Below are 25,210 nucleotides of genomic sequence, written 5' to 3'. Positions count from 1 at the left end.
CCCAATTTAACTGATCCCCAAAGGTTTTTGATTAAATAGCGGAATAGAAAATATGATCCCAAAAAAGTGTATGTATATCACACGTACACAACCACACTAGGCCCCAATTACTATTGTTTGTACCCCTAAAAGGCTAGGAGTAGGGGGAGTATGGAACAGGCAGCACCCTCAAACCTTCAGAAGTATGAGATGAACCCCAACAACTTGGAAAGGTGGATCTCTCTCACACGTACCAACACAGACTATCCCCCAATTTAACTGATCCCCAAAGGTTTTTGATTAAATAGCGGAATAGAAAATATGATCCCAAAAAAGTGTATGTATATCACACGTACACAACCACACTAGGCCCCAATTACTATTGTTTGTACCCCTAAAAGGCTAGGAGTAGGGGGAGTATGGAACAGGCAGCACCCTCAAACCTTCAGAAGTATGAGATGAACCCCAACAACTTGGAAAGGTGGATCTCTCTCACACGTACCAACACAGACTATCCCCCAATTTAACTGATCCCCAAAGGTTTTTGATTAAATAGCGGAATAGAAAATATGATCCCAAAAAAGTGTATGTATATCACACGTACACAACCACACTAGGCCCCAATTACTATTGTTTGTACCCCTAAAAGGCTAGGAGTAGGTGGGAGTATGGAACAGGCAGCACCCTCAAACCTTCAGAAGTATGAGATGAACCCCAACAACTTGGAAAGGTGGATCTCTCTCACACGTACCAACACAGACTATCCCCCAATTTAACTGATCCCCAAAGGTTTTTGATTAAATAGCGGAATAGAAAATATGATCCCAAAAAAGTGTATGTATATCACACGTACACAACCACACTAGGCCCCAATTACTATTGTTTGTACCCCTAAAAGGCTAGGAGTAGGGGGGAGTATGGAACAGGCAGCACCCTCAAACCTTCAGAAGTATGAGATGAACCCCAACAACTTGGAAAGGTGGATCTCTCTCACACGTACCAACACAGACTATCCCCCAATTTAACTGATCCCCAAAGGTTTTTGATTAAATAGCGGAATAGAAAATATGATCCCAAAAAAGTGTATGTATATCACACGTACACAACCACACTAGGCCCCAATTACTATTGTTTGTACCCCTAAAAGGCTAGGAGTAGGGGGAGTATGGAACAGGCAGCACCCTCAAACCTTCAGAAGTATGAGATGAACCCCAACAACTTGGAAAGGTGGATCTCTCTCACACGTACCAACACAGACTATCCCCCAATTTAACTGATCCCCAAAGGTTTTTGATTAAATAGCGGAATAGAAAATATGATCCCAAAAAAGTGTATGTATATCACACGTACACAACCACACTAGGCCCCAATTACTATTGTTTGTACCCCTAAAAGGCTAGGAGTAGGGGGAGTATGGAACAGGCAGCACCCTCAAACCTTCAGAAGTATGAGATGAACCCCAACAACTTGGAAAGGTGGATCTCTCTCACACGTACCAACACAGACTATCCCCCAATTTAACTGATCCCCAAAGGTTTTTGATTAAATAGCGGAATAGAAAATATGATCCCAAAAAAGTGTATGTATATCACACGTACACAACCACACTAGGCCCCAATTACTATTGTTTGTACCCCTAAAAGGCTAGATGAGGAGTAGGGGGAGTATGGAACAGGCAGCACCCTCAAACCTTCAGAAGTATGAGATTGTGTTCACTGTACCCCACAAAGATTGAGTTCACTGCACCCCACAATGATTGTGTTCACTGCACCCCACAAAGATTGTGTTCACTGCACCTCACAAAGATTGTGTTCACTGTACCCCCCAAAGATTGTGTTCACTGCACCCCACAAAGATTCTGTTCACTGTACCCCACAAAGATTGTGTTCACTGCACCCCAAAAAGATTGTGTTCACTGCACCCCAAAAAGGATGTTGTTCACTGCACCCCAAAAAGGATGTTGTTCACTCCACCCCAAAAAGATTGTGTTCACTGCACCCCACAAAGATTGTGTTCACTGCACCCCAAAAAGATTGTGTTCACTGCACCCCAAAAATGATTTTGTTCACTGCACCCCAAAAAGGATTTTGTTCACTGCACCCCAAAAAGGATGTTGTTCACTCCACCCCAAAAAGATTGTGTTCACTGCACCCCAAAAAGATTGTGTTCACTGCACCCCACAAAGGATTTTGTTCACTGCACCCCAAAAAGATTGTGTTCACTGCACCCCAAAAAGGATTTTGTTCACTGCACCCCAAAAAGATTGTGTTCACTGCACCCCACAAAGGATTTTGTTCACTGCACCCCACAAAGATTGTGTTCACTGCACACCAAAAAGGATTGTGTTCACTGCACCCCAAAAAGATTTTGTTCACTGCACCCCAAAAAGATTGTGTTCACTGCAGCCCAAAAAGATTGTGTTCACTGCAGCCCAAAAAGATTGTGTTCACTGCAGCCCAAAAAGATTGTGTTCACTGCAGCTCACACACAGAAAAATGGATGTGGATCACTGACACCTGCCTATCTCCAATCCCACACCACACAGCAATATCGATTGTAGTTTGTAGAACACAGTTTCCCTAAAATTCAGCAGACTCTGTCCCTAACAGGATTGAGAAGAGATCGTAGATCAGGATTGAGTGCAGATTCACCCCACCCCCCACACAGCAATATCGATTGTAGTTTGTAGAAGACACTGACCCTATAATTCAGCAGACTCTATCCCTAAAATGCCTACAACTCGCCCTGCCTAAACACTCTGACCTGTCCCTCAATTCTATCCGGACACAAATGGTTTTTTCCTGCCTATCTTTCCCTAATCAGCAGCCAGCACGTTGATGTGTGCTCTGTCCCTGAATCTAAGCAGCATAATGACGCCGCTGCGGCTGCCTCGAACTTATAAAGACTTGGTCACATGCTTCAGACGGCCAATCACAGCTACTGAGACATTTGCAGGCATGGCTGGGATGGCTTAAGGCACACCAGTTAAACGATTGTTGATTGGCTGTTGAAAGCCCGCCATGAAAAGAGCGCCAAAGCATGCAAAACCCGGAAATAAAACGACCGAACACGGATTTTTACCCGAACATACAGTAAAGTGTCCGTGTCCGTGTTCGGGTACAAAAAATCCAATTATTCGGTACGAACACGAATAATACAGTCCGTGTTCGCTCAACACTACAAATGAGGTTTAACGTGGAGAAGTGTAAGGTTTTGCACTTGGGGACTAAAAACATAAAAGCACAATACACGTTAGGAGGGGAACCCTTGGGGGAATCAAAAATGGAGAAGGATCTGGGAGTCTTGGTTGATGATAGATTAGGCAACAGCATGCAATGTCAAGCGGCAGCTGCCAAAGCCAGCAGAATATTGGCTTGCATAAAGAAAGGGATGTATTCCAGAGATAAGACTATAATCCTTCCACTTTATAAAACTCTGGTCCGACCGCATCTGGAGTATTCTGTCCAGTTCTGGTCGCCAGTCCTCAGGAGGGATGTGTTGGAGCTGGAGAGAGTCCAGAGAAGGGCAACTAAACTAATTAGGGGATTGGAGGACCTTGACTATGAAGAGCGTCTACAATCGCTCGATTTATTCTCCCTGGAGAAGAGACGTCTGAGGGGGGACATGATAGCAATTTATAAATATCTTAATGGGGATCCCAGCTTAGAAAAAAAGCTGTTCATTCGAAGGGATTGCATGAGGACTCGAGGGCATACAATGCGATTAGAGGAGAAGCGTTTTAACCTCAGGCAACGTGGGGGGTTCTTTACTGTCAGGGCTACAAGATTGTGGAATTCTCTACCACAAGAGGTGGTTTCTGCGGGTAGTATGGGGGCTTTCAAAAGACTCTTAGACTTACATCTCAAGGATCAGAACTTTCAGGGGTATGTGAGATGATTACAGCCACACACACCTACACGGGTTGAACTGGATGGACTGTTGTCTTTATTCAACCTCACCTACTATGTAACTATGTAACTATGTAACTATGTAAGCCCAACTCTGTAACGCTCCTGCGTTTCATGTATGGTGTGGATTTTCAGCTGCAGAAATATTCCACTTCAGTAGTCATGTAAGAGAGATGCTGAGATACCATTCCCAACCTCAATGACTCATCATGTGTGGAAGGTCTTAATTCAGCTAGTAAATACACACACTCAACAAGCTGGTTCCTAGAGTGACTTTATGTATGTAGTAACACAGTGATGAAGATTTAAGAGACAGGTTGAGTGGAGGTGGTAGGTGACAGACACTTGAAGGTAAGACAGTAGCAGATGGATGCAGGTAGGTTTAGCAATCATGTATGGTAGCAGATGACAGAGTAGCAGGTGGACATACAAGAGAGATCAACCCAGTGCAGGAATAAGTAGCAGTAGTCTTAAGAGCTAGCAATCTAGATATGCAGATGTGATAAATAGTCTTTACTATGCAGAGCTAGATAGTGTAAGCTTAGTATAAGTTTATAGAGGGTTCCCCTGCGGGGTACTTAGCACTAATAGCAATACAGCCGAAGGTTGGTTCAGGAGGAGCGGATGATCCGGAAGCGGGATGCAGGGATCAGCGCAGCGAGGTTCCGTCAGCGAGGTATGCTTGCAAGCACGAAATCTTCAAGCCAAGTTAGCATCCAGGTAAGGGTGTTTGAACGAACACATGTGAGTGAGAACCGGCGATTTAAATAGCCATCTAGTCCGGCGCTGAGTGATGACAGCTTCAGTCTTAAAGGTGTATGCGCACCTTTCCAAAAGAGAATGGTGGGGCGCATACACTTGTGAAAAGAGTAATTTAGGGTACCAAAGGTACCGGAACATTACAAACACTCACCTAGGGATGACCGCCTTAAGAAGGCACCTGAACTCCCATCACCAAACCCAGTGGGAGTAACACCGTCAGAACCCACAAAGCCACACTCCAGGCTCTCACCGTCCAGCCTCTTCTCCTTCACCTCTCTCCTCACATTTGTCCTCCACTCCACCTTCCATGATGCCATCGTCACGTTGTTCTGGAAAAAGGCAGGCTTCTGTGGCCCAAATGTTGGAGCGTAAAAAAATGATGACGCCGGATAACCCTCTTGCCCAACGTTTGACTGCTGGCTTGTCGGAACTGATAGCCCGCCAACTACTGCCACATCAACTGGTGGACTCGGAGGCCTTTCGGAAATTTGTGGCCATTGGAACACCACAAATGGAAGGTCCCAGGCAGGAAATATTTCTCGCAGAAGGGCATTCCAGAGCTGTATGGCCATGTTCAGCGGCAAGTCAATATATCTCTGGCACACAGTGTTGGTGCCAAGATACATCTGATCACAGACACATGGTCTAGCAAACACGGGCAGGGAAGGTATATCACTTTTACTGCCCACTGGGTGAACCATCTGACGGCCGTCAAGCATGTAACCCGTGTTGATTTAATTGTACCGCCACGGATTGCATGCAGGCCTGCCTCTTCTTCTTCTCCTCCTCCTCCTCCTCCATCCTCCCATCCAAAAGGAATTTCAGCGCAGCAGGGGGGATCGTGACCGATAAGCGCACTCGCCTAGCTCATGACAGTGTAGACTACCTCACATTTTTAAAATTAATGAGGCATGGATCTCTGAGGAATTCAACACATGTGACCAGTAGACCATGTTTCATTGAAATTCCTCATGCCAGGCCACAAAAATCCGCCAGACCGCTGGCCACCCACAGCAATTCCTGGTTCTTGGCTTCGCTACATACAGCGGCATAAAAGGCATTTCATGTCCATTGAATGGCAAATTTTTGGGGCCTTTCAGGGCCGACAATTATTTTTTCTGTGAATGCCTAATGTACCTCCAGCCACAGAATACAACTTTCTTAGCTGTCAGGTAAACCCATGTGGGCTAATTTTTGGGGCCTATACTGGTCGACACTTACTTTTGTATCCTGTGAATGCCTAATGTACCTTCAGCCCCAGAATACTATGTTCTTAGCTGTCAGGTAAACCCATGCGGGCTAATTCTTGGGGCCTATACTGGCCGACACTTACTTCTGTATCCTGTGAATGCCTAATGTACCTTCAGCCACAGAATACAACGTTCTTAGCTGTCAGGTAAACGCATGTGGGCTAATTTTTAGGGCCTGGAATGGCCGACACTTCTTTATCCTGTGAATGCCTAATTTTATCCTGTGAATGCCTAATTTTTCAGACTGGAAATGCCTAATTTTTCAGACTGGAATTGAAAATCAATGGGTCTGTAAAGGTTCCGCCAAATTGTGGAGTGGATGCGGACCCATTTTACAGATGTGTGAATGGACCCTATCTATATGTGTTAGACATGTATTTACTGGCTGCTGTCAGTTCTGGCTGATTTTTGAAAAGGAAAAACATTTTTTTTGCTGTAAAAAAAAAAAAATTTAGGGCAACTTTTCCAATTGCAATACTTATGTTATGACATTGTCCATGTGCTGGGACTATGTGTGCACAGATAGTACATCTTTTGTGGCTGCAAATATGACCTAAAGGTTTTTAAAGTTCGCCTCCCATTAAAGTCAATGGGGCCCGCCGCGAACTTGCGGTTCGCGGACTTTTGAGAAAATTTGCGGCTGACGTTCGCGAACCGCCCTAGCCGATGTTCGTCCATCTCTAGTGGCATGGATGAGCACTGACATGGCATGGATGTGGCACGGATGAGCATTGACATGGCATGGATGTGGCACGGATGAGCACTGATGTGGCATGGATGTGGCACTGACATGGCACGGATGGGGCACGGATGAGCACTGACATGGCACGGATGTGGCACGGATGAGCACTGATGTGGCATGGATGGGGCAAAGATGAGCACTGATATGGCATGGATGTGGCATGGATGAGAACTGACGTGACATGGATGTGGCACGGATTAGCACTGATGTGGCATGGATGTGGCACATATGAGCACTGATGTGGCACGGATGAGCACTGATGTGGCACAGATGAGCACTGATGTGGCATGAATGTGGCATAGATTACCATTGACATGGCATGGATGTGGCACGGATGAACACTGACGTGTCATTGATAAGCACTGATGTGACATGGATGAGCAATGTGGCACGGATAAGCACTGGCATGGCATGTATTAGCACTGATGTGGCATTTATGAGCACTGATGTGGTATGGATGAGCACGGATGAGCACTGAGGGGCATGGGTGGGTACTGAAGTGGCATGGATGAGGCATGGGTGAGGCACAGATGTGGCATGGATGAGCACGTATTTGACTTGGATGAGCACGGATGTGGCATGCATGAGCACTGAGGTGGCATGCATGGGCACAGATGTGACATGGATGTGGCACGGATAAGGCATGGATGTGGCACGGATGAGGCATGGATGTGGCACAGTTGAGGTATGGAGGAGGCAGAGGAGGAGTGCAGCTGCAGTTTCTCTCCTCTCCTCGCACACTGTATCAATTGTTGTGTACAATGGGTGAGGAGAGAAATAAACTGGACATGCGCCGATTTGTTGACAAGTGATCGCTCCGTCATTGGACAGAGCGATCACATGGTAAAGGGACCGCTGTCATTGGCCCTTTACCACAATCCGTGATGCGCCGGGTCCCTGAGACCCGGTGAGTAGGGATGATCGAACGGTTCGGGTCGAACATCGGTTCGGCCCGAACATTGGGTGTTCGAGGTTCGGCCGAATTTAGAACTTTTTGCCCAAAAAGTTTGGAATTCGGCAACCAGAACCGCTCAAAATGCAATGCTTCAGGAAATGGGCTTTAAAAGCCCGTGATTGGACCAGAACCATTAGCAAAAGCCAATTGAGGGGGCAGGAGAATGCTAGGAATGTGATTGGAGTGACTAGGGGGTCCCTAGACCAATCATTAGTGAATACGCCCCCCAGTATATAAGATCGCCCCCGCCATATTCCTAGCATTGTTATACTGGACATGGAAGAGAGTGGAAGCAGTTCTGTTAATTTTACTTTAAAAGTGTCATTTAGCTATTTTTAGTGTGAGGAAAGGGATATCTAGTGTAGTTAGAGTGCTCCTTTACACTTAAGTTAGCTTCAAAAATGTAGTTTCTGTAGGGAAAGTATGAAGTGTCAGGGTGACCGTAGTGTAGTGTAGGGTTAACTGACAGTGACTGCTATGGCAGGGTGACCAAACCCTTCCATAGCAGGGTGACCGCTATAGAGAAATGATCATTTCTCTGAATAGCTTCGGGACACCATTATGGCTTCTCACCAGCCAAGCATTTTTTATGCTGCAGGGGCTGCCACTGTCAGTGCTTTTTTGAGGACATGTTTGATGTCAGACATGACATCTGAACATGTGTATAGGGGATATATATATATACACATATATGTCTGTATATACACCCCTAGATATATATAGGTGTGATAGTAGCAGAAATAAATGCTTGCGCTAATTAAATCATTTACACAGATATATTTCTGCTACTATCACACCTATATATGTCTAGGTGTGTATATAAATATATGTATGTGTGTATATATACCACTATACACAAGTTCAGATGTTTTGGCTGCCTCAAAAGAACCCAAAAAAAATGCCAAAAAAACGCTAGCGTCAAAAAAAAATGCCCAGGTGTGTTTTTGCTGGCATTTTTTGGGGGGTTTTGGAGGCAGGCAAAACATCAGAACTTGTGTATAGTGGTGTATATACACACACATACATTTATATACACACCTAGACATATATAGGTGTGATAGTAGCAGAAATATATGCTTGCGCTAATGAAATCATTTACAGTAATATATTTCTGCTACTATCACACCTATATATGTCTAGGTGTCTATATACATATAATTATGTGTGTATATATATACCACTATACACAAGTTCAGATGTTTTGCCTGCCTCAAAAGAACCCCAAAAAATGCCAAAAAAAACGCTAGCGTCAAAAAAAAAAGGCCCAGGTGTGTTTTTGCTGGCATTTTTTGGGAGTTTTTGGAGGCAGGCAAAACATCAGAACTTGTGCACAGTACCACTATACACAATTCAGATGTTTTTCCTGACTGCAAAGAACCCCAAAAAATGCCTGCTATTAAACTGGGAGAGAAGCCAACTACCTGTGTTTAAAGTGTTCTAATACAAACGATCCTTTTTTTTTTCTGGTTCTGGACATGCTACAGAGCTGAAACTTCACAGGTACACCTTTTAGACCCCCCAGACACAAAATCACACAAAAAAGTTCTTAAAATTGTCATTTTTGATAAAAAAGCCAATTATTGAAAAAAAAATAGAGTTTTGATTTTTACTTTGGATTTCGTATCTGGGGGGTCTAAAAGGTGTGCATGTGAAGTTTCAGCTCTGTAGCATGTCCAGAACCAGAAAAAAAAGATCATTTGTATTAGAACACTTTAAACACAGGTAGTTAGCTTCTCTCCCGGTTTAATAGCAGGCATTTTTTGGGGTTCTTTGCAGTCAGGAAAAACATCTGAACTTGTGTATAGTGGTGTATATACACACATACATATATTCAGTGTTGGGGGTAACTAGTTACAAAGTAACTAATTACAGTAACTACATTACTTTTTTTGGTATCTAAGTAATGTAACTAGTCCACCTGGTCAAGTCAAAGAACTAGATGATCTACTAGTTGAAGAAATAGCTAAAATGACAATGAAAGGAGAAGTTATCATTATGGGAGATTTCAATCTTCCAGATATAAACTGGAAAACCAAAATAGCAAGTTCTACCAGGAGTACAGATATTCTAAATTCCCTACTGGGGTTGTCTCTGCAACAAGTGGTTGAGGAGCCAACCCGGAGGGAGGCCATTTTGGATTTGGTATTCACAAATGGGGATTCGGTATATGATGTCATTGTAGGCGAAACCTTGGGATCTAGTGATCACCAGTCAGTGTGGTTTAATACAAGAACTGTGAAAGAGTCACACCACACAAAAACAAAAGTTTTAGATTTTAGAAAAACAGACTTTTCAAAAATGAAATTAGTCATAAATTAGTCCTTATCAGACTGGAACGGATTACATGGAGTCCAGGAGAAATGGGACTACTTAAAAGGTGCATTATTGAAGGCAACAGAAAATTGCATTAGACTTGTCAGTAAAAGCAAAAAAAGGAAGAGACCACTGTGGTACTCAGCAGAAGTGGCCCAAATCATTAAAAATAAAAAGCTAGCATTTTATAATTATAAAAAAAACCAGAGCAATGAAGATAAGGAAATCTACAAGATTAGGCAGAAAGAGGCCAAGCAAGTTATAAGAACTTCTACAGCGCAGGCAGAAGAAAAACTAGCTCAGTCTATGAAAAAGGGGGATAAGACAGTCTTCAGATATATAAATGAAAAAAGGAAATTAAAACAAGGAATAACTAAATTAAAAACAAAGGACGGAAGGTATGTAGAAGAGAATAAAGGGCTAGCCGACTGCCTTAATGAATACTTCTGTTCAGTTTTTACAGAAGAAAAAGGAGAAGGACCTCCACTCGAAAGGATGACTAATGAATCATTTGATGCATGTGTCTTTACAGAGGAAGAGGTTCTAAGATTGCTGTCTAAAGTGAAGACAAATAAGTCACGGGGTCCTGATGAGATACACCCAAAATTATTAAAAGAGCTTAGTGGTGAGCTGGCAAAACCATTAACAGATTTATTTAACCAATCATTAGTAACAGGAGTCGTCCCGGAAGATTGGAAATTGGCAAATGTCGTGCCCATTCACAAGAAAGGTAGTAGGGAGGAATCGAGCAACTATAGACCAGTGAGTCTGACATCAATAGTAGGCAAATTAATGGAAACCCTATTAAAGGATAGGATTGTGGAACATCTTAAATCCCATGGATTGCAAGATGAAAAACAACATGGGTTTACTTCAGGGAGATCATGTCAAACAAATCTTATAGATTTTTTTGACTGGGTGACTAAAATAATAGACGGTGGAGGTGCAGTAGACATTGCATATCTAGATTTTAGTAAGGCTTTTGACACTGTCACACATAGAAGACTTATCAATAAATTGCAGTCATTGAGCATGGACTCCCATATTGTTGAATGGATTAGGCAGTGGCTGAGTGACAGACAACAGAGGGTTGTAGTCAATGGAGAACCTTCAGAACAAGGTCATATTACCAGTGGGGTACCTCAGGGATCTGTACTGGGACCAATTTTGTTTAATATCTTCATAAGTGATATTGCAAAAGGCCTCGATGGTAAGGTTTGTCTTTTTGCTGATGACACAAAGATATGTAACAGGGTTGATGTTCCTGGAGGGAAACGCCAAATGGAAAAGGATTTAGGAAAACTAGAAGAATGGTCAGAACTCTGGCAACTGAAATTTAATGTGGATAAGTGCAAGATAATGCACCTGGGGCGTAAAAACCCAAGGGCAGAATATAGAATATTTGACACAGTCCTGACCTCAGTATCTGAGGAAAGGGATTTAGGAGTAATTATTTCAGAAGACTTAAAGGTGGGAAGACAATGTAATAGAGCAGCACGAAATGCCAGCAGAATGCTTGGATGTATAGGGAGAGGTATAAGCAGTAGAAAGAGAGAAGTGCTTATGCCGCTGTACAGAACACTGGTGAGACCTCACTTGGAGTATTGTGTGCAGTACTGGAGGCCATATCTCCAGAAGGATATAGATACTCTAGAGAGAGTCCAGAGAAGAGCTACTAAACTAGTACATGGATTGCAGGAAAAAAACTTACCAGGAAAGGTTAAAGGACCTTAACATGTATAGCTTGGAAGAAAGAAGAGACAGAGGGGATATGATAAAAACTTTTAAATACATAAAGGGAATCAACTCGGTAAAGGAGGAGAGCATATTTAAAAGAAGAAAAACTACCACAAGAGGACACTGTTTTAAATTAGAGGGGCAAAGGTTTAAAAGTAATATGAGGAAGTATTACTTTACTGAGAGAGTAGTGGATGCATGGAATAACCTTCCTGCAGAAGTGGTAGCTGCAAATACAGTGAAGGAGTTTAAGCATGCATGGGATAGGCATAAGGCTATCCTTCATACAAGATAGGGCCAGGGACTATTCATAGGATTCAGATATATTGGGCAGACTAGATGGGCCAAATGGTTCTTATCTGCCGACACATTCTATGTTTCTATGTTTCTATGTAAGTTACAATACTAATATTGGTAACTACACTACTTTACTAGGCTATAGGAAGTAACTACACTACTTTACTAGGCTATAGGAAGGCGCTTTCCTGCGTTACCCAAGCCGTGCGATACAATCGTTATTTCGAAGAATAGAGAGGGATGAAGTTTGACTTTTTGTTGCACTTTATGTTTTATTCTGTTTTTTCAGGTTTTGTTCTCATGTTTCCCAAAGCCTGTGTTTATACAATAAACTCTATGCAGAAAGAGTGTCATGTATCTTCTTCTACACGGTCAATTAAGAAAGAGGAAACTAAAGTAATAAGTAGTGAAGTTACTTTTCAAATGCAGTAACTAGTAAAGTAATCTCATTACAATTTACAGAAGTAACTAGTAACTAGTAACTAGTTACATTTTTTGAGTAACTACCCCAACACTGCATATATTTATATACACACCTAGACATATATAGGTGTGATAGTAGCAGAAATATATGCTTGTGCTAATGAAATCATTTACACTAATATATTTCTGCTACTATCACACCTATATAAGTCTAGGTGTGTATAAACATATAAGTATGTGTGTATATATACCACTATACACAAGTTCAGATGTTTTTCCTGACTGCAAATAACCCAAAAAAATGCCAAAAAAAAACGCTAGCGTCCAAAAAAAAAATGCCCAGGTGTGTTTTTGCTGCCATTTTTTGGGGGTTTTTGGAGGCAGGCAAAACATTAGAACTTGTGCACAGTACCACTATACACAAGTTCAGATGTTTTTCCTGACTGCAAAGAACCCCAAAAAATGCCTGCTTTTAAACCTGGAGAGAAGCTAACTACCTGTGTTTAAAGTGTTCTAATACAAACAATCTTTTTTTTCTGGTTCTGGACATGCTACAGAGCTGAAACTTCACATGCACACCTTTTAGACCCCCAGATACGAAATCCAAAGTCAAAATCAAAAAATCTCTTTTTTTTTTAAATTTTTTCAGTAATTGGCTTTTTTATCAAAAATGACAATTTTTAAGAACTTTTTTTTGTGTGATTAATAGTTAATGGGGCATGACCCAGAACCCTGGGCACTTTTTAGGGGTGTTTATTTGGTTTTAGGGCTTAAAATGGTGTTTTTTGATTACCAAAGTTCGGGTCCCATTGATTTCAATGGGGTTCTGAAATCCGGGCCGAACTTTCGGGAAGTTCGGATGTTCTGGCCGAACCGAACTTTTCAAAAGTTCGATTATCCTTACCGGTGAGCACGGACAGCTCCGTGTGCGTCCCCCAGGGGGTGCGCGGGAGGGCGATTCTGGGAGGATAAGCCGACCGCTCTGTAGCTGTCATTCAGCTATGGCCCAGTTGGCAAGTTGTTAAATAGACCTTACAGTACTTCTCTACAAAAGAATATATACATCAATTATTTTTACAACCAAAATGTACATCACAATGTATTGCACAAAGCTACGTTGGGGGGCACATTAACGCAAACCCCATTGGGGGACACGTGAGTCTAAAACATAACTTCGATGAGACAATTACTAAATTTACAATTCTTGATATTGTCCCGGAAGATCCAAGAGGAGGCAATATAGATAAAAAAGTATTATGCAGGAAATCTCATTGGATTTATGACCTATGAGCCACCTACCCCCCCAGGCTTTAACAATATGCTCAGTTTCGAACCCTTCCTTTGAATAATAAGAATACATAAACAATATTAAAAAATACATATAGGATTAACTGAAACAGGGATTCATCCTGGATTGGATCATGCAATTTGATTTGGGATCCAATGCAGGATTGAGCCAAATAGTAAAGTTGTGATATCGTGCCCATTATCTCAAATTATACCAATGTAAAGTCGGAATTGATATGTTAAGATATTGATTTATACATAAGGATAAGCTTCGAGTTCGAGTCTAAGCTAACTTCGACTCGAACATTGGTTTTTTGATCGTTCGTCGAATGACAAACAAATGTGCTTCTTTGCGGGAAATTCAACATTCCCATAATGCACTGCAAGCGCGCCGCTTGTGCAGCACGTTATGTGATTGGCCAAAGCATGCACCATGACCTCATGCTTTGGCCAATCAAATGATCTCTGCCATAATTGGACTTAAGGCAGGCTGCCTTTAGCCAATCATGGCTCAGGGGCCAAGTACACGCCCCACACTACATAAAGACTGCTCGTGCAGCCGCATCGTGTAGTGTCATTGTATAGGCGATGAGACAGGGACAGGCACACATGTGAGGCAGGGAGAGAGTAGCTTTTTTTGGAGTTTGTCAGACAGTGCCGAGACATTGCTAGCAGTGTAGGGAGGGCCAGGAACGTGTGTCAGGCAGGGAGAGATTTGTTTCTTTACATCATATCAGACAGTGCAGCGCCAGTGAGTGATTCATTCCTAGCAGTGTAGGGAGGGCCAGGAACGTGTTTCAGGCAGGGAGAGATTTCTTTCTATACATCAGATATCAGTGAGAGTAATGTTCATTGGTCAGTTGTGGAAAACTCTATAAGCATCACATACCTATAGGATTATAGATTACTGTACATCAGATATCAGTCAGAGTATTGTTCATTAGGAAGTTGTGGAAAATTCTATAGGCATCACAGATCATCAATCTATAGGATTATAGATTACATTAGATATTAGTGAGAGTATTTTTCATCGGTCACTTGGGTACATCATATAAGCAGCACAGATCATCTACAGTATAGGGCTATAGATTACACCATATCAGGTGAAGGAGCACGGATGCTCCGAACGCGTGCAACCCCTATTTTTCTCCTGCCAGGAAGTGATGTCATCAGGGATCAGAAGTCGGCAGCCGGAGCCCTGTTGTGCATGCTCTGCCGCGGCCAGTGACAACTAGCAGCCCCACAGCGGCTCAGCTATACCTCTGGAACCTCACCACCTTCTCCTATGACCACTATCCTGGAAGAGGAAGATGGATGACCCTAACAGTCTTTGTGTACCGGTCTCACCCAACCTCGGACAGTGAGTCACCAATTTTAACAGTGTTAAATAAACTTGTACTATACTAAGTTGGCGCCGCTCTCTCCTTTCTTGCATCACAGTAGTTTGCCTTCCACCGCAGCTGCCAAAGCGGCCCATTCCACCGGCTCCTTCTCAACAGCTACTCCTTCAGTTGCTTCACCATCATGCACGGAGGAGTCACCTAAACTATTCGATCATAGTGTCAGTGACATGCTGCTGGAGGATGCACAGCTATTTGAAAGCTGTGATGTTGGTTCCCAGGTTGATGAAGGGAATAACGTGAGCCTAGAGAGAGGGGGGTGACAATAACGGACAAAAGCCACAGCTGAAGCATATTGCCAAGTTTACTCCAGTGACAAGGAGGGAGGGGATGATAAGGTCACTGACTGTACTTGGGTGCCTGACAGGATAGAGGGGGAGGATGAGGAGGACGCACAACTTCAATGAGGCAGGATGTGCTCCAGGGGCCGCCATAGCAGTAGCCAACCTATTGCGTTACAGCACAGAGCTCCACAGGTGCAGGGTGCTGCAAAATCCCCACAGACTCCAAAAAGTTCATTAGTGTGGGCTTTTTTCATCATCAGTGCAGTAGACCGCAGCGTTGCTGTTTGCAACATCTGTCTAAAGCGGATCAAACGTGGCCAGAACACAGCCGCTTGGGCACCACATGCTTGATAAGGCATATGATGATCTGCCATGCAGTCTGTTGGCAACAGCACCTGAAAGAGGCACCAGATCAAAACAAGCATACATCACCTTGCTCCTCATCTGTGATCTCTAACCCTACTATACCTCATGCCTTCTCAAATACCAGCATTGAGAGGGATGATGGTATAGCAATGAGTGGCACAGAGACTTGCACCCAATCTGTTAGCAGTACACCGACGCTTGATTTGAGCACTGGGCAAATTTCACTACCCCAGTGTTTTTACCATAGAAATAAATACTGTCCCAGCCATCCACATGCATAGCGTCTTAATGCTAGCTTGGACAAATTGCTAGCATTACAGCTGCTGCCTTTTCATCTGATAGACTCAGCTCCCTTTCGTGAATTTGTGCAATGTGCTGCACCACAGTGGCAGGTCCCAAAAAGGCATTTCTTTTCACGCAAGGCCATTCCGGCTCTCTACCGTCATGTGGAAGGTAGTGTTTTGGCCTCATTGGACAAAGCGATCAGCAGGAAGGTGCACATTACTGCAGACTCTTGGTCCAGCAGGCATGGAAGGGACATTCCATTTCTTTCACAGTGCACTGGATAACTCTGCTGGCATCTGGGAAGGATGCCGGACAGGGTTCGGTGTTGCAGCTTGTTTTGCCACCATGTCTCCAAAAAGTTGGTGCTGGTTCTGCCACATCTGTCTACTGCACCACCACCTCCTCCTCCTCCATATCCTCCTCTGCTCCATTGTCCTCTGACACAGCAGTGCTCCCTAAGCAGTCAAGGGGCTACGCAAGCATTCAAGCTAAAAGATGCCATGCTGTGCTTCAGTTGGTCTGTCTAGGGGATAGGATCCACACCGGTGCAGAGATTCTGTCAGCTCTGCAGGGGCAGGATCAGAGATGGTTGACGCCATGACAGCATGAGCCAGGAATGGTTGTATGTGACAATGGCACCAACCTTCTCTCCGCCCTCCGACAGGGACACTTGACACATGTTCCATGCTTAGCACATGTTCTGAATCTGGTGGTGCAGCGTTTCTTGAGCAGATATCCGGGCTACCAAGATCTCCTGAGGCAGGCCAGAAAAGTCTGTGGCCATTTCCACTGTTCGGTCAATGCCAGTGCTCGCTTATCTGACATTCAAGGGGAATTCAACTTGTCCACCAACCACCTCATTTGTGACATGCCCACTGGGTGGAACTCGACGTTGGCAATGCTTCAGCAGCTGCACATGCAGCAGAGGGCCATCAATGAGTACCTGTGTGAGTATGGCACAAGGACAGGCTCAGGGGAGCTTGGTTTTTTTTCACCACGCCAGTGGCTTTTGATTAAGGATGCATTCCTCGTCCTTTCACCATTTGAGGAGGCCACCGGTGAGCCGGGAAGATGCATGCATCAGTGACACTATCCCAGTAGTCTTCCTGCTGGAGCACACACTGCGTGGAATCATGGACAGGGCACTTGAGGCAGAACTGCGGGAGGAAGAGGAGGACTTCCTTTCCTTTACAAGGCCCCCTTTATGCAGATATCATTGCTGCAGGCCCACAAAACACACAGGATGAAGAGGAGGAGGAGGATGAGGATTTTGGCAGCATGGCTGTAGCGGTTAGCATACAGCAGTCTTCAAGGGATGGTTTTGATTCCCCAGAAACCCCAGGAGTTGAACGTGGTTGGAGAGAGGTTGCTCCTGCTGACAATGTCATCCTTAGTGACCCAGAGGACTCAGAAGCTCATGCCTCCTCCAACTTACATTGCATGGGCTCCCTGATTCTGTAAAGCCTGCGAAAGGATCCGAGGATTCATGCTATCAAGGAGAGATATAATTACTGGTTGGCAACCCTTCTTGATCCACATTACAAGGGTAAAGTTGCAGAGCTCATTATGCCTTTGCAGAGGAAGCAGAGGATGAAACATCTTGAGGAGGCCTTGAAAAAAAATTGTGTACCGCCTTTCCAGACACTGGGAGGTCAACATTCTCTGGACGTGTTTCTGAGGTATCGTTCAGTCAATGGAGGAGCGGTGGAGAAGGCAGCCGGCTGACCGATGCATTTAAACAGTTCTTTAGTCCTCAGCAGCACCCAGGGCTGTTAGGTTTAAGAAACCATCATATGGCTCATGATTATCTAGGTGCAAGTGCACACTTGGAGACCTTTCCAGCTGAGCATCCACTGGCTTACTGGGTCTTGAGGATGGACCACTGGCCAGAACTTTCTGAATAAGCAATGGAGCTACTGGCCTGACCTGCTTCCAGCATGCTTTCCAAACAGACGTTCAGTGCTGCTGGAGGTTTTGTGACGGACAAAAGAGTGTGTCTGTCCACAGACTCTGTTGACCAGCTGACTTTTATCAAAATGAACCAGGTTTGGATCAACAAGAGCTATCAAGCCCCTGATGCTGATGTAACTTGCTAGGGGTCTGCCATCCCTTGAATACTGCATATGCTGCCTATCCTATTCCTCTACTTTGATTCTGCTAGATTCCAACAATGTTTTTGGTTTAGGTCACTACCAAAGCCCAAGGCCTAATTTTTCTGCACTTGTATGACAGGTGCATACAATTTAAATGTTGTATGTAATTTTTAACAGCAGACCCTGTCCCTCTGCCCTGCTAACTGTGAGGGGTTATAGTGTTCAGGCACCACCTACAGCAAAGGCCCAATTTTTGGCACCTGTATAGCTCATGCAATTTTAAATTTGCATGGAATTCTTACCAGCAGGTCCCATTCCTGCACCCAGCAAGTGTAACTGCGAGGGCTTGGTTACAGTGTTCAGGCACCACCTACAGCAAAGGCACAATTTTTGGCACCAGTAAAGCACATTCAATTTTAAATTTGTATGGAATTCTTACCAGCAGGTCCCATGCCTGCACCCAGCACGAGTAACTGTGAGGGCTTGGTTACGGTATTCAGGCACCACCTACAGCAAAGGCCCAATTTTTCATTTTTATAGTTTCACTTTAAACCTCATTAAAATCAGTAAATCAGTGCTCCTTTAAAAAAGATAGTTTTTAAAAACTTTTTTTCATTGCTACATGTTCCTCAGGTCAGTACCCAGACCCCCATACACTTTTTTGGGGCAATAACTTGCATTTAAGCCTTCAAAATTAGGCCATTTGATTTTCGAGGTTCGAGTCCCATAGACTTCAATGGGGTTTGTTTATTCGCACAAACTTTTCCTCTGTTTGCGGTGTTCTGTTGTGAACCAAACAGGGGGGGGGGGGGTTCGGCTCATCACTATTTATATATCTATATTTTTGTAGTGATTGCACATTTGACTTTTGTTCAGGGGCATATGCATGACATTGAGCGCTGATCAATACTTGCGCTGGGTATTTTTCTTCTGGGGCGTTTTTCTTTGTTTGACTTGATATCTGTGGGTTTGGGCTCGGTCGCAATAGTGTCATGGTCTCCCTTTTTTTTTTTCTCCCCCTCTTTTTTTTCCCCCACTGTGGTGTCTACGGACGCTGCTGCTGCCATGTACACTTCCTGTTTGGTCCTCTACTAATGGTGGACATACACCGGATTCTACTTCAGATTATCAGCCGCTCTGCCCTTCACTTCAAGGCAGGCAGAGGTGATTAGGGATGTGGACGTCACAGGGGGAGGCTCCCTCTGCTGTTTGCGTTATCATCTGGCTCCTTTTGGCGCCAAAAACGTACAGAGGGGGACCATATTTAATCCGGAGCTCACCGGATCTTGTAGGAATGTCTAGGGATGGGATTACTCGTGTAAAGGTAATGGAGGCAGACTGGAGGTTAGTAATGTATTTGGAGATAATGAAACGGCATATAGGGTTTTATATTTGTGTATACCTTTCAGGGTGAAGAATGGGTCTGGTAATTGAATGTAGAGCCGGGATCCAGGAAAAGGGAGAAGGAATATATGTCTATTTAAATCTGTGTACTGGAGAGTGAAGGGTCTTGCATTATCTAGTTTGGTAATAGGTAGGTTTTTCTTCCATCTTCTGATACCGGAAGGCAATATCCATTGCTTGTGAATCACCTTGAACGATAGATCTGTATTACTAGACACCGGTCCACCAGAGAGGATTAGGTGTATTTATTGTATATACTGGATCCATTGTTCCCCCTAATAGGTTCCATCAGTGTAGGATTATCCTACTATTAACAAGCGTAAGTACATATACGTTAGTCTGAGTGTTCAGTCCATGTGGGCTGGATGATTTCAGGTCTTTGATAGCATTTATTGCCTAATATAGATGGTCTTTTCCGTTTATGTGGTCCCGGTGTCTGCCCCAGAGGGAACTCTCTTGGAGCATGTGATGGTCAGGTTCATGTTAATGTGCCCCCCAAGGTAGCTTTGTGCAATACCTTGTGATATATGTTTTGGTTGTAAAAAAGATTGATGTTTATATTCTTTTGTAGATAAGTATTGTAAGGTCTATTTAAAGCCCTGAAGAAGCCTGTGGCGAAAAGCGTCAGCTTTGAAGACCTACATCATAAACAGGGACCCTTTGTATTTATAATAACCCTATGTGGAATATGTTTACCATATGTTTATATTTTGTATTCTGTGTAAATTATTTTTTTATGCTTCATGGATGTAATAAAATGTATTAATTTATATAATTGTAATCATCCCTCCTTTTGTGGCCTTTAAAATCCAACTTTTTCTTTCATGTTTTTCTTGGTATTCAAATATGGATGTTGGCCAATAGTTCACGGCTTTTTATATGATACTCCTAAACCTTGTGGACAGCCTTCCCAGAAGAGTTGAAGCTGTTATATCTTGCGAAGGGTGGGCCAACCCAATATTAAACCCTACGGACTAAAGCCTCATATACACGCAACGATTATCGGCCGACCAATCGTCCGACTTTTGTCCAAGTTGTGTTTTGTTGGTTGGAATGTGCCTAGACTGCACACTAATTTTCTCGGTCAACAAAATTCTACTTCAGAAGTGATGTCATTTGTTGGTTTGTTTTCTTTGTGTTTTTTCTTCACTGAGCATGCCAAGACTTGCTCATCAGATTTTTCCCTGTTGAAATCTGTACTGACTGCACGAAAATCGGCCATTATGTTGACGGCCAACAAAAATTTTATAGTAGTCTGCACACCACATTTTTTTCGGCCGAAAAGTCGGAGTTGGTTGTCGGAAGCATCATACTAACAAGCCAAAAATTGGCAGATCGGACGTTGGCCGAAAATTCCCTGCCAATTTTCGACACGTGTGTACGGGGCTTTAGACTGGGATGCCATTAAAATTCATGTGCACATAAAGGCAGGTGTCCCAATACTTTTGAAAATATAGTGTATATACATAGTTCCAAGGGTAGCCACGGCACTCTATGCTTAAAGTAAATGCCCAGGTTCTCACCCACAAAGAAATCCTCATAAATCCAGAACTGGTTTACAGGCACTCACTGGTCTTGCAGGAGGAGGAAGATCAAAAACAGCAGTATTTTTTATTGTCAATGTCTAGCTCAGTCCATCTTTCTCTCAATTCTTCAGAAAGATGGGCTGAGCTTCATTAAAATGTTGACAATAAAAAACACTGCTGTTTTTAAAATCCTCTTCTGCAAGACCCGTGAGTGCCTTTAAACCAGTTTTGGATCATCAAAGCAATTGGGATGATCATTTAACAAAGATACTTTTTTAAGTCAATGGACACTAAATCCCTGCGCAGTCAGTTACTCCAAACTTTTGTAGCAGACCACAGTTATAGGCATTTCTATCCATTCACAGATCTATTTGACCAATATATTATCTGTGTTTTCTAAAGAGAAAATGTTTTTCTGGTCTCTCTAGGAAATTGTGTAGCACAGACTTAAAAGAGGTAAGAATAACAACATTTGAAAGATTAAAAGAAGCTGATTTACTACAGAAATAGAGAATTTCATTAGTACATTTCTTTAACTCCATCACTACTGCACTATAGCCGAATTACGACTACAGTGCGGCCACACTTTGCCGAGAGGCCATCATATGACATCCTCCCATGCTTATGCTGCCTGCATGCCCCCTGCGCCCCCCCTGCAGCATGCATCGGCAGTGATCTGTTATCACTGTATCTTGGGATGCAGCTGATCACAGATTGGGGTAAAGAGCCAATCACGGCGGCTCTTTACCACGTAATCAGCTGGGTTCAATCACAGCTCATCACGTATGTAAACAGGATTTGCCCGTTATCAGCAATTCTCCCCTCACGCTGACAGGGAGTGAGGAGAGGAGAGCCAAAAACCAGCAAACCCACACAGGGGACATCTGCACTGACAAACAGGGCACCGATCATCAGTGCAGCCCCAACAGTGCCCACCAGTGCTGCCAATCAGTGCCCATCAGTAATGCCTGTCAGTGGCAATCAGTGCCATTTATCATTGCCACCTATCAGTGGCAATCAGTGACGCTTATCAGTGCAACCTCATCAGCGCACATCACTGAAGGAGAAAAATTACTTATTTACAAAGTTTTATAACAGAAACTATGAAAAACTTTTTTTTTTTTTTTTTTTAATTTCTGGTCTTTTTTGTATGTTTAAAAATTAAAAAAAAAAAAAAAAAAAGAAACTTAGTGGTGATTATATACCACCAAAAGAAGGCTCTATCTGTCTCAAAAAAAATATAAAAAAACTTTAGTTTGGGTACAGTGTTGCATGACTGCGCAATTGTTATTCAAATTGCAACAGCGATGAAAGCTGAAAATTGGCCTGGGCAATTTTCTTTTTACTACACTATAGAAAAACTGCACTACAACCATTAAAAAAAAAAAAAAAAAAGTCTGGTGGTACATGCATACCTTACAGGAGTGTTTTCCAATGTCCTGCGTTTTACATTTTACATTTTCTTTTTTGAGGTTCGGGTGTATTTTGTTTTTCTATCTTAGGTTGGACAAACATATTTTTTAGTTAGAACTCCTGTCAGGCTTTATTGCTGTTCAGTGCTCTGTTCTGAAGACCAGACAGAAATTAAGGGAATATTTGCAATGGGATAAAAAGACAGAAAAAAAAAAAAAAAATGTGACATGGCTGTAGCATTCCATACCATTAGGTTAAAAAATACATTTTTACTTAGGTCTCTGTTGCTGCTGAAGAGTTTCCTTCACTTCCTCTCTGGGAATTTATGCCCCTGGGAAAGTGAGCAAGAACAGATCTCTGAGTCCTGGACAGCAGCAAAACCTGGCAGGGGTTCCACCATTTAATAATGTATTAATCTCCCTTGTTATGCTGGCTATACATTTCTGCTGGCCTTCTATTCTTTGGAGTCCCTGTGCTTATGAATGAAGAACGGCTTAAAAAGGTAGCTTTATTTTTTTTAACACAATAAGGATGCAGATGCTTATTTGCGTTTTTTAAACAGAATTAGGAGTTACTTACTTTCAAATTCATTGTCATGCAAATATAGGTGCTCAAGTGATCGAGGAATGTTAAACACATGTTTTAGTTTGTTGTGACCCAGGTTCAGTTCCATGAGTTGTGGAAGGTTGAACATGTTTATAGCAATGTCCTCAAGCTTGTTCTGTGACATTCGAATTGCAATTAGATTTGGAAGCCTTGTAAAATAATCATCTGGAATTTTTGAAATGGAATTATTCTCTAGGGACAGGTACATTAAAGAAAATGGAAGGTTTGCAGGCATAGAGTTGAGTTTGTTGTTACATAAATTAAGCTGCATTAACTTGGTCAGTTTGCTGAGTGTTTTCCCCTTAATGCTGTCAATGCGATTGTTGCAAAGGTCAAGCATAGTTACGTTTACTAAGCCCTGAAGATCTTGTTCCTTTATTCGGTTAATTTTGTTATTGCCAAGAAAGATTCTTTCAATAGATGTGGAAAAAGGTGATGGAATCTCTTCTAATTCATTGTTGTTCAGGTAGATTTGACGAAGATGAGAGCATTTTGTAAATACACCATAATCAATCTTTTGTGATTTCAGTCTGTTGTAGCTCAAGTTAATTTCTCTAACATTGGTGGCATTGATGAAGGATTTCATAATAACTGCTTCAATTTCGTTGTGCTGAAGGTAAAGCTGCTGAATTCGGGATGGGATCTGGGGAATGGACTTGAGCTTCCTATTGTCACAATACATGGTGATCATAGATGATGGAGGGCAGTAACATTCCCTAGCACAATCTGTTGTGTAAGGAACACCTGAAACATGATAATCTGTGAGACTTGAGAAATGAAAGGGTGGCTGGTACTGAGGTTCTGGCTCAGGATCATAATTAGTATCATAATCATATTCTTCATACTGGCAAAGCCCTCGTGTTGTGAGCATCACAAATAAAACTGAAAACTGAATGAAAATGTCCATTGTAACCATTCTTAAAACACTGCAATAAGAAAAAAAAATATTGTATACATTTTGATATTTTCTTTTTAAAGTGCGCATAACATTGTAAAATACAGACAATTAAATAATATAGACAATTGCCTTTCTTTTAGAAGTTCCCTGAATGTCATTTACATCATCTCTACATACTGTATTTAACTAACTGTATATGGAAACCTTCTTTTTGACATGCATAATATTAAATAGACTTCTTCACATAAAATGTATTACTTTTTAATATTCATATGTTCAGGTTGAACTGGATGGACTGTTGTCTTTATTCAACCTCACCTACTATGTAACTATGTATGTATATGTAAAAAAAACAAAAACAACCATCTGTAAAGTGATTGGGTCATAGCAAGTTATTCCTAAAAATGAACATTAAGAGAACTAAAATGGGTATTAAAGCCTATTTGTATCTTAGGATGTTTTGTATTTAAGCACCTTTCATTACAGTAAATAATGTTGCTCTTTGGCATTACTTTGCAAAATCCCATGCCTCCAGCCTTTGAAAATTATTCGGCATTCAGAGATGCTTTCCAATAAATGTTGTTTCCCATAAGTTTGCTTTTAGTGAGCACAAAACTATGAATTTTATAACAGGATAAGTTACAACATAGTTTTTTGCCCTAGTCCCAGAAGCCTATAAACTTAAGAGTTTAATTTATCACAAAGCCTACAGCTGTAGCAGCTGGCATGCACACAATACCTCTATTAAATGCAGCATTTATGATTTTCAGAAAATTGTAGCCATCAACCTAAACAAACATTCCCTTGGTTAGCATAACTCCTAATTTGCAGCAGTTTCTTACCTGAGTAATTGTGCTTCTTATATGCTCTGAGAGACAAAATGCTTATGGTAAAATAGTCTTTCAATATATATCACCAGCTGCTGTGAGGAGTCAGGTTCTAGTTTTAAAGATTGCCTTGATGGTTTGAGGAAAAGCAGCTGAAGTTTTCTCCTAGCAAAAGAAATCTCTCACCCAGACTTGACTTAAGATGACTAAAATTGAGCCCTTTCATTGTGCAAAGTAACCAAGAATAAAAAAAAAAAAAAAAGAATTGCTATGTGATTTTGGCCAAGTTCACTGGGTTTATTCTGTGTCCCTTCTTATTTTCAGTTTGAGGAGTGGCAACCATCCCCAGAGGGAAAAATACTTCATACAGCAAAATACACATAAAATGCACTGTGCTCCATCACTGTGCTTGCCAGAATAGTTTTCATACTTGACTCAGGACTCTGTGACTTTTC

General features: G+C 42.4%; 1 protein-coding gene across 2 annotated transcripts in view; it reads right to left on the bottom strand.

Annotated features, from left to right (window-relative positions):
- The window catches only part of OMD (osteomodulin), a gene marked incomplete at its 3' end in the record, with an annotated part of 35,793 nt that extends 10,827 nt beyond the window's left edge, over nucleotides 1-24,966 (bottom strand). The window contains exons 1-2 of one of the 2 annotated variants that reach the window (XM_082265518.1): nucleotides 24,771-24,966; nucleotides 23,004-23,956 (exon numbers count right to left, since the gene is read on the bottom strand). In XM_082265518.1, coding sequence (XP_082121644.1) covers nucleotides 23,004-23,946 — 943 coding nt within the window. In that variant the 5' untranslated portion in view covers nucleotides 23,947-23,956; nucleotides 24,771-24,966. The remainder of the gene's footprint in view (nucleotides 1-23,003; nucleotides 23,957-24,770) is intronic. The other variant, XM_082265519.1, reaches the window with a different exon arrangement.
- Nucleotides 24,967-25,210: the final 244 nt, after the last annotated feature.

This window comes from Pelophylax lessonae (genome assembly GCF_965119305.1).
Source record: "Pelophylax lessonae genome assembly, chromosome: 8".
Taxonomy (NCBI): domain Eukaryota; kingdom Metazoa; phylum Chordata; class Amphibia; order Anura; family Ranidae; genus Pelophylax; species Pelophylax lessonae.
The sequence above is the reverse complement of the archived record's forward strand: the minus strand, read 5'-3'. Positions and strand labels throughout refer to the sequence as shown.